The sequence below is a fragment of the Chionomys nivalis genome, chromosome 1 (genome assembly GCF_950005125.1).
Source record: "Chionomys nivalis chromosome 1, mChiNiv1.1, whole genome shotgun sequence".
NCBI classification, from domain to species: domain Eukaryota; kingdom Metazoa; phylum Chordata; class Mammalia; order Rodentia; family Cricetidae; genus Chionomys; species Chionomys nivalis.
Window position 1 is genome coordinate 127,182,577 of NC_080086.1, and position 10,961 is coordinate 127,193,537.

General features: G+C 39.0%; 1 protein-coding gene across 1 annotated transcript; it reads left to right on the forward strand.

Annotated features, from left to right (window-relative positions):
- Positions 1-3,873: 3,873 nt before the first annotated feature.
- On the forward strand, positions 3,874-4,528 carry LOC130884736 (peptidyl-prolyl cis-trans isomerase H-like). Its single transcript, XM_057785864.1, has one exon. It carries the CDS (start codon positions 3,874-3,876, stop codon positions 4,444-4,446), a length of 573 nt encoding a protein of 190 aa, XP_057641847.1. The 3' UTR covers positions 4,447-4,528.
- Positions 4,529-10,961: the final 6,433 nt, after the last annotated feature.

The following is a 10,961-nucleotide window of genomic DNA, read 5'->3' on the forward strand; positions in this document are numbered from 1 at the left end:
ACATAATAGATTTCTGTGTGTATGTGTGTCCTTATGTAACCTATGTGCATTTATGCCCTAACAATAACATATGCATATAAAGATAATAGCTACTTAATGAAATGTCATGGAACTGGCTACAGGGAATCTTTTCAAGCCCTTAGCCCTTTGACTCTTCTCTCACTAAATTAAACATTCTCCAGCCACCATTGCTTATGTTTGCTCCTCTCCAAATTACAGAAGTGGACAAAATAGAAATCTCACCAATGTCAGTTCAAAAAAATAAAAATAAAAAACTCCAGTGACTCTGTAATAGAGTTTGAAGTCAGGAATGGTAATGCCTCCAGAAGTTCCTTTACTGTATAAGATTGTTTTGGCTATCCTGGGTTTTTTGTTTTTCCATATAAAGTTGATTAATGTCCTCTCAAGATCTGTGAAGAATTTTGATGGGATATTGATGGGGATTGCATTGAATCTATAGATTGCCTTTGGTAGAATTACCATTTTTACTATGTTGATCCTCCCAATCCAAGAGCAAGGGAGATCCTTCCATTTTCTGGTATCCTCTTCAATTTCTTTCTTCAATGCCTTAAAGTTCTTGTCAAATAGATCTTTCACTTCCTTGGTTAGAGTTACCCCAAGATATTTTATGCTGTTTGTGGCTATCGTGAAAGGTGATGCTTCTCTGATTTCCCTCTCTGCTTCCATATCCTTTGTGTATAGGAAGGCAACTGATTTTTTGGAGTTGATCTTTTATCCTGTCACATTACTAAAGGTGTTTATCAGCTGTAGGAGTTCTTTGGATGAGTTTTTGGGGTCGCTTATGTATACTATCATATCATCTGCAAATAACAAAAGTTTAACTTCTTCCTTTCCAATTCGAATCCCCTTGATCCCCTTATGTTGTCTTATTGCTATTGCTAAAACTTCAAGCACTATATTGAAGAGGTATGGAGAGAGTGGACAGCCTTGTCGTGTTCCTGATTTTAGTGGGATGGTTTTGAGTTTCGCTCCATTTAATTTGATGTTAGCTTTCGGTTTGCTGTAAATAGCTTTTATTATATTTAGGTATAACCCTTGTATCCCTAATCTCTCCAAGACTTTTATCATAAAGGGATGTTGAATTTTGTCAAATGCTTTTTCAGCATCTAATGAAACTATCATATGGTTTTTTTCTTTCAGTTTATTTATATGATGGATTACATTGATAGATTTTCGTATGTTGAACCAGCCCTGCATCTCTGGGATGAAGCCTACTTGATCATAATGGATAATTTTTCTAATGTGTTCTTGGATTCGGTTTGTCAGTATTTTATTGAGGATTTTTGCGTCGATGTTCATGAGTGAGATTGGCCTGTAATTCTCTTTCTTGGTTGAGTCTTTGTGTGGTTTTGGTATCAGAGTAACTGTAGCTTCATAAAAGGAATTTGGCAATGACTCTTCTGTTTCTATATTGTGAAATACATTAAGGTGTATAGGTATTAGGTCTTCTTGGAAGTTCTGGTAGAATTCCGCATTGAAACCATCTGGTCCTGGGTTTTTTGTTTTTTGATAGGGAGGTTTTTGATAACAGCTTCTAATTCTTCGCGACTAACAGGTCTATTTAGTTTGTTCACCTGGTCCTGTTTTAACTTTGGTATATGGTATTTATCTAAAAAAGTGTCCATTTCTTTTACATTTTCCAGTTTTGTGGCATACAGGCTTTTGTAGTAAGATCTAATGATTCTCTGAATTTCCTCTGTGTCTGTGGTTATGTCCCCCTTTTCATTTCTGATCTTATTTATTTGTGTGTTCTCTCTCTGTCGTTTAATTAGTTTGGATAGGGGTTTGTCGATCTTGTTGATTTTCTCCAAGAACCAACTTTTTGTTTCATTGATTCTTTGGACTGTTTTCTGTGTTTCTATTTTGTTGATTTCATCCCTCAATTTGATTATTTCCAGTCTTCTCCTGCTGGCCTCCATGTTCTCTATACCAAAGCACATGCTGGCCTCCATGTTCTCTCGCATCACAGATACCTGTTAAAGAGTCCATGCTGGCACCATGACTTTTCTCACCCTGACCCCAATCCTAAACTTCTCCAGCTCCTGGGTTTCCCTTCCCCCAGCTTCTCATTCCTATACAACCCTTCCATTTCAACCCTGAACTCTTGGTGCTCTCGTTTTGTCTTCCCCTATGGATCTTCCTCTCTAACCCTACCCTAGTCCCTCTCTCCTCTTTGGGGGTCCAGCCTCAATGGGGTTCACACGTTCCAGGGTAGCAGCATGTGGATTAGAAATATTAGATAGGAGGGACAGAGATATGAAAGAAAAGGATCAAAGACTCAGAGTAGACCTGGAAGGGCAATCCTGTAAATACTGAATTCACCCGCGTTTATTTTCCGTATGCTTATATACCTCAACCCAAGGGGGGGGTGGCAAAAGACTGCTTTAACATGATACAAAGCAGAAACAGAGCAATTACCTCTTAAATACCTGAAACATAGCAACTGTATCCTGAGTTAAGCATTCTGTTGTTAAGGCAGGACATGCAGCGACCACACCTTAGACCAAGCATGCTGTAGGCAGTCACTCCCTGGGTCAAACCTCCTGTCACATCCTTGAAGGCACAAGAATAGACTTGAATTCTCTGACTTTTGGGGAAATGGAGTGGATCCACCTCTGCAAGCCATCTTAATACCAAAACACCAAGTAACCACACCCTGGGTAAAGATATCTTGTTTGTAGGCACACCTTAAGTCAGACCTTGAAAGAGCAAGAGTAGGCTTAAACTTTCTGACCTTTGTCAAAGTGGAGTGGACTCACTTCTGTGGTCCTCTGCATCCTCTCATGGTCCAATTTAATCTGCTGGTCATGATCAGTGTACTATTTCTGTCCTGCTTTGGACTCTTCTAGATGCCTCTGGCTGCACTCCCTCATATCTACAATTTTAAAAAGGAAAAAAAAAAAAAACCCTTCTCCTCAACTATACCTGGGAGTGGTCATGTCCTTACTTCACATAACCAACAGACCATGCTTTTAACCAGAAATATGTAGAACACCATCAAACTTTAAATTTCAAGACCCCCTTTGGATTTTCCACAAACAGAAATAGTAGAAGTTAAAGATTGGGGGAAATACAGTATAGTAGGCAACGTAATGGTGTTAGCCTAGCTCAAGACAGAGGAGTGAGTCAATGTTGAGTCATTTCTTAATATACACGCACACAAACAGAGAGCTCACATAATTTGATATATGTCATACCTACCTATGCACATTTCATAAGGTCATTGCAATCTACACACATATAGTAAGGCTGAGTCATTTCTTAGCTTACACACACAAATAGTGGCTTCATTTGTTTGGGATCTGTCATATAAACCTTGTGTAAATACCTCCATGCCTAACTTTCAGCATTTATTATGGATCTTTTCCAGATATTAGTAAGACCTTTGATTAGGGACTCTCATGATGACAGTTTACACGCTAGGATTATAGACCTTTATTGCAGCTCTCGTTTACTAAGTGCTTGATAAGCACCTTCCAGACATTATCTCACCCAAGTTCTCAGGTTTGTGTTTCCTCATCTGTGAACAGTAATTATAATAACTACCCCCACAGAATGGTTATTACCACCAAATGGCTTACCTGAGATCCGGCAAGGAGAAATTGAGTATCAGAGACAAGGAGATCAAGCTCCTACAGATTTCACCACTCCTATACCGTCAGGAACAAAGACATCCTTACTTCACTTGAATACAGAAATGACATTAATTTGTATTTTTGACAACTCAGTTATTTTCTCAAGTCTCTTCCATCTTGGCACATTAGATAGGAAGGAAGGGCACTGAGCAATGGTCTATTCTATCCCTATTCTTTCTCTCTTAAGATCCTCAATTGTGACTTCCGGGTCGGGGCCATGGCAGAGGCAAATTCAAGTCCAGTCGACCCGGTGGTCTTCTTCGATGTCAGCATTGGCGGCCTGGAAGTTGGTCGCATGAAGATCGAGCTGTTTGCGGACGTGGTGCCTAAGACGGCGGAGAACTTTAGGCAATTCTGCACTGGGGAGTTCAGGAAAGATGGTGTTCTGATTGGGTACAAAGGAAGCACCTTCCATAGGGTCATAAAGGATTTCATGATTCAGGGTGGAGATTTTGTTAATGGAGATGGTACTGGAGTCGCTAGCATTTACCTCGGTCCATTTGCAGATGAAAATTTTAAACTTAGACACTCGGCTCCAGGCCTGTTTTCCATGACAAGCAGTGTTCCCAGTACAAACGGCTACCAGTTCTTTAGCACATGTTCTAAGTGTGATTGGCTGGATGGAAAGCACGTAGTGTTTGGAAAAATCATTGATGGACTTCTGGTGATGAGAAAAATTGAGAATATTTCCACGGGCCCTAACAATAAGCCCAAACTGCCAGTGGTAATGTCCCAGCGTGGGGAAATGTATTCTAGACCAAGACTGAACCAGGTCTTCAGTGTTGGGTGACACTCCCCTTGAGTCTGACAAGCTGGACTGACCTCTGCCTCCACAATGTGTGAACCAGGACCTGGAAGTCTCACAAATCAGAACGAAGATCTTGTTTAAATTTTGAACTGTAAATAAAGGATTTTTTAACCTTTTATTTAAAAAAAAAAAAAAAAAAAAAAAGATCCTCAATTGTTCTTTATCAGGGTTGTGTAGATAGCCTGGTAGGACAGGCTCCAAGGTCACAGAGAAACCCTGTTTCGAAAAAGCAAAAAAAAAAAAAAAAAGTTTCTTTCCCACCCAGTCCCACAGCCATTCAGTCCCAAATAAACACAGAGAGGCTTATATTAATTATAAACTGCTTGGCCTATTGCTCAGGCTTATTACTGACTAGCTCTGACAACTTAAATTTACCCATAATTTTTGCTTATGTTTAGTCACGTGGCATGGTACCTTTTCCCAGCAAAGCATTCTCATTTCGCTTCATCTGCATCTGTCTGGTGACTGACTCTCTGCCTTTCCTCTTCCCATACATCCCAGATCTGGTCGCCCCAGCTATACTTCCTGCCTGGCTACTGGCCAATTAGCATTTTATTAAACCAATATGAATGACAAATTTTTACAAGAGTACGAGAGCATTATCCCACAACATTTCTCCTTTTTTCTTTTCAAAACAAAAACCCTGAAATCTCTTTTGTTTAGCTTTTTTTTCTGACCATTATCCATAGCAACTTGTAACCAACTTGCTAAACAAAAATAAACATCCATAATCCATTTTGGGAGGAATATAAGCATTGTTTTCTAATTCCTGTTGTCTGGGGATACTGGCAATTTTACCCAAAGAAAATATAAAATTATGGTCCAGTCCTGACTGGAGTGTTTTGTGAGGCTGGATCATCTCAGCCAGCAGCCTTGTAGTTTTCTGGATGCAGAACTCAGAAGAAACTCCGCCAGAGGTTCTTAGAAACATTGGATCATCTGGGCTATTTGTTCCCAATGGAGATATTTCAAGGGGTCTTTCTCAATCAAACCTTAGTTTCCTTAACCAAGAATGAATGCATAGCCTCTCCTTTCCTGTGGAAACAAAAGCAAAACCTCTTCTCCAAAGTAACATGTATATTCTTTTATGTTTGAATGGATGTCTGTTAAGTCCATTTGAGTCATAACATCTGTTAGTTCCCTTATTTCTCTGTTAATTTTCTGTCTGACAGATCTGATCAGTAGTGAGAGTTGGGTGCTGAAGTCTCCCACTATTAGTATGTGGGGTTGATGTGTGATTTAAGCTTTACTGGTGTTTCTTTTACACATGAGGGTGCCCTTGTATTTGGGGCATAAACGTTCAGTATTGAGATTTCCTCTTGATGGATTTTCCCTGTGACTAATATGAAATGTCCCTTGTCTCTTTTGATTGATTTCAGTTTGAAGTTTATTTTGTTAGATATTATGATAGCTACACCAGCTTGTTTCTTAGGTCCATTTAATTGGAAAAATTTTTCCCAACCGTTAACTCTGAGGTGATGTCTGTCTTTGAGGTTAACGTGTGTTTCTTTTATGCAGCAGAAGGATGGATTCTGTTTTCTTATCCAATCTGTTAGCCTGTGTCTTTTTATAGGTGAATTGGGTCCATTTATATTAAGGGATATTAATGACCAGTGATTGCTAGTTCCTGTTATTTTTAGTTTTTGTTGTTGGTGATGTTATTGTATGTGTGTGTTTCCCTTCTTTGGGATTTGCTGTTGTGAGATCATCTATTGTCTATGGTTTTTGTGGATGCAACTAATTTTCTTGGGTTGGAGTTTTCCTTCTAATACTTTGTGTAGGGTTGGGTTTGTGGCTAGGTATTGGTTAAATCTGTTTCTGCCATGGAATATCTTGTTTTGTCTGTCTATGATGATTTAAAGTTTTCCTGGGTATAGTAATCTGTGTTGGCATCCGTGGTCTCTTAATGTCTCTATAACACTTGACCAGGACCTTCTGGCTTTTATTGTTTCCATTAAGAAGTCAGGTGTAATTCTGATAGGTCTACCTTTATATGTTACTTGGTCTTTTTCCTTTGCAGCTCTTAATGTTCTTTCATTATTCTGTATGCTTAGTGTTTTGATTATTATATGGCAAGGGGACTTTTCTGTGATCCAGCCTATTTGGTGTTCTGTAAGCTTTTTGTATCTTCATATGCATATCATTCTTCAGGTTGGGAAAGTTTTCTTCTATAATTTTGTTGAATATATTTTCTGTGCTTCTAAGTTGGACTTCTCTTTCTTCTATTCCTGCTATTCTTAGGTTTGGTTTTTTTCATGGTGACCCATATTTTCTGGATATTTTGTCTTAAGCTTTTGTTAGATTTAGTGTTTTCTTTGACCCATCAGTCTATTTCCTCTATTGTATCTTCAGCACTTGAGATTTTTTTTCTTCCATTTCTTATACTCTGCTGTTTATGCTTGCATTTGTGTTTCCTGATCATTTTCTCATATTTTTGATTTCCAGAATTTCCTCAGTTTGTGTTTTCTTTATTGTCTCTATTTCAGCTTTCAAGTCTTGAATCATTTCTTTCATCTGTTTGATTGCTTTTTCTTGGTTTTCTTTAAGGGATTTGTTGATTTCTTCTAATTTTTTGTTTGTCTTTTCCTCCATTTCCTTGAGGGAGTCTTTCACTTTCTCTTTAAGGGCCTCAAACATTCTCCTAAAGTATTTTTAGGTCATTTTCTTCTGCTTCATCTGTATTGGGATGTTCAAGTCTTGCTGTTGTAGGGCCACTGTTTTGTCGGTGTTGTGTTGCTCTTTGTGGTGTTGAGTGTTTTCATACCTTGTCTACCCATTTTTTCCTCTGATTGGTGTAGTTGGGGCTGTGTTTCTGGTGATCAGTCTTCCAGTGCCAGTGGATCCAAGACCCAGATGGTCATTCCTTATGGTGCAGTCAGGGCCATGGTTCCAGTCACCCTGGTGGTCACTCGGTGTTCCCAAAGGTCACTCAGCACTCCTATGGGTTGCTCTGCAAACTCAGAGGTCCTTAGTGCCTGCTCCCACAGAGGTCACTAGCTTGTGGCTGCTTCTGCTGAGGTTGCTGCCTCAGGCCTGCTCCGGTGGAGGCCACTGGCTTGGGAACAGAGGTCTCTGACTCTGGCCTGTTCTCCTTGGCGGTCTTTCCCTTGTACCTGGTCCTGTGAAGGTTGCTGCGTTGGGCCTGCTCTGGCAGAGGTCACTGGCTCAGGCTTTGGAGGTTGCTGGCTCAGGCCTTCTCTGACAGAAGTTGCTAGTTTGAGCCTGCTCCCTTGGTGGTCGCTCCCTTGTAAGAATGAAATTCACTACTAATGCTTAGACCAAAGGGGTGATCCTGTCTCTGTGAGTCCTTAGACTGCTGCTGTTTTTATGAAGCCTCAGATGACTGCATGCTCAGACTGAATCCTCAGACTTCACTCAGCATTTCTATTCTTAATAAGTCTGTGGTGAATAGTGACAGTTTTGCCACCTGAAGCCTCTAGAACCCAAGAGCTCATTCGGCAAATTTATCCTAACACCACTCTTCATCTAGGACTGAAAATTGTTTCCTACTCTGCTTTCCAGGAAATGAGCCCATTTATATTATTCCATTACAATATCAGTGTTTCTGCAAATAACAAAAGCATTTACAATAAAGACACTAATGTAGGCTAGATGTCCTGTGCATAAATTTTAAGTCCACCCGCTATGAAATTTCTAGAGAAAAACGAAAGTCCTCCAATTAAATTCCTTTATAAATCAAGGATTTATAATCTTAAATAGTGAAATACAAAGAGATTCCAGACTAAAACTTTATTTTCCTCTATATACTAAAAATACAAGCCAGGCAGTGTTGGCATATGCCTTTATTCCCAGCACTCGGGAGGCAGAGACAGGGGGATCTCTGTGAGTTTAAAGTCAGCCTGGTTTATAAGGGCTAGTTCCAGGACAGTTTCCAAAGCTACAGAAAAACCCCGTCTTGAGAAAAAAAATTTAAAAATGCAAAGGAGCCCTCCAAACTTTACTTTTATGGCAAATATTTATAAATATATAAATATTTAAATATAAAAATATATATAGCCTTTCTGGCAAATATAAACATATATATTTGCCAAATATAAATATATGCATACACATTTGCTATATATTCACAAATACATGCATACATACACACACATATACATATATTTGCTGTATATGTGCATTATATGTATATATGTGTGCATATTTATACACATATACACATGTATACATATATATTTGCCTTCAGACACAGATGTATTTATACCTTTTGTAAGTGTCATAAAAGCATATCCAGAGAAAGTGCTGAAAATAATACATTAAGCATTTCTTCAAGTACATAGCAGTTGAGCTGCCAAGAGAGTAACAAGATTTCTTCATGGTCTAAGGTATTTTTGAAAAATGAAGAAAATATATGAGACCGCTAAACTTTGAAGCCGACAGCTGCCCGTAGGCACACTGATCTATGGTCACTGAAGTGTGGTCTAAGAGAACTAATGGACAGCAAAGCTAAAAATCTGAGCCAAGTAAGATGTGAGTCCTCCAAAACTCAGACCCCTCAGAAGATAGTGTGAGCTGAGAAAATAGAACCCAGTCAGTCTCACAGCGATTGTCCATAAGAAACAGAACTATCAGTTGTAGACAAAGAAGGAAAACACGTGTCTTCTGAGGATATATATCCAGACACTGTTCACAAAATTGAGTCTTTTTCTGGATTTTCTGCTACGAATATCACCAAAAAAGACCCTAAGTTGGAACTCTGGTTTTAACTAGTCCCGGGTTGGTAATTTCACAAATCACACAGAAAGACCAAATCCAAACTCATTCTGGAGGACTGCATTGACATGATCAAGACCTTGAAGAATCTGATGGATAAAAACTCTCAGGAGTATGAGTTCATGCGTGAAATAAAATCACAAATAAATAAAATAAAATAAAGTAAATATGACTGATACTCAATAGAAAAGGCACTGTACAAATTTAAGTGTATATTAAGATAGATATTGGAGGTATCTGATATAAAATATAAATTACATTTAATGTGTTTATGGAGTAATCAAGTTTAAAATTGTAATAATGTAAAAATAGAGTGAGACTTAGAAATTAAAATTTCAGCTCTTAGAGACTCATCAGTAATCACAAGACTATTAAGCCAGGCATGATTGGGTATGTCTGTAATCCCAGAATTCTGGAAGCTGAGAAGAAGATTAAAAAGCTCAGGGCTACCCCCAGGAAACACAGTGAGTTCAAAAACAGTTTATCAGATCAAACACAAGCTCAAAAGAATAGGCATGCCCTAGAAAAACTGGGAAATGCATCCACAGCGAGCCACAGCAAGACAAAGAAATGTAAACTATAAAAGCCCAAGAGCTTTGGGGATAAGAAATAGATTCTTGCCAATGAGAAGATCTGTGTGTCCAGCGCTTGCTGCAGAAGCCCGACAACCTGAGTTTGATCCCTGGTGGAAGGAAAGAACAGATACCACAAAGCAATCCTGTGATCTCCACATACATTATATACACACCCCTACACTTGCATGTGCACACACATATCATACACACATATACACATACAATAATAACAAATATAAATTTTTAAAATTATTTCTCTTGTATTTTAATATTATAATTACCTCATTTCCCTCTTCCCTTTCTCTCTCCAAACTCTTCCATACCCATCTCTGATCTCTTTCAAATTCATAGCCTTTTTTCTTTAAATGTTGTTACATGTATATTACTAAATGTATAAATACAACCTGCTCAGTCCTTTTATTTGTATGAATATGTTTTCAGGGTTGGTTATTTTGTATCAGATAACAAATTGGTATGCTCTTTCTTGGGAAGACTCTTTCTTCTACTCTTAACATTCCTTAGTAGCCTACAGTTCTTCGTGTAGGGTTGAGGCCTCCTGGGCTTCCCATTCTCACCCAGGTTAGCATGTCTGTCAGCATTGTCCTTTCCTGCTCATGTCTAGGCGGTCATGTAAGTGGGACATTGCAAGTGTAGCTTCTGACATTCCTAGGAGACACAATCTCACAACAAACTCCCTGATCTCCTGAAACTTACAGGCTTTCATTTCTTTTCTCCTTCCTTTTTTCTTCCTTCCCACCTTCTTTCTTTTCTAACTCTAATGCCAAATAGTGCTGCTTATAGATGCATGGATGTGGGGCCATCTCCTGAAGCACAGGAAACCTACCACTGAGAAGCTCTAAGAAGACAAAACAAAATGTGATTCTCTCTCCAACAGGAGCATTACCAACAGCACCTCATTAAAGGGTAGTACCTGGATAGCCTCTCTCTCATCTGCGCCAGAAGTTTGGCTGGCCAAATCTTATACAGTTAACCATAGCCTCTGTGAGTTCGTGAATGCAACAGTCATGTCCTGTCCAGAAGACAGAATTTCAAAGCACTCTTTCCCATCTACTGGCTCTTTCATTCTTTCTCCCCCTCTACAGGAATGTTCCCTAAGCTTTGATGGGGCTGATATAGGTATCCCATTTGGGCCGAACATTCACTCAGTCTTTTCTCTGTAATTTAACC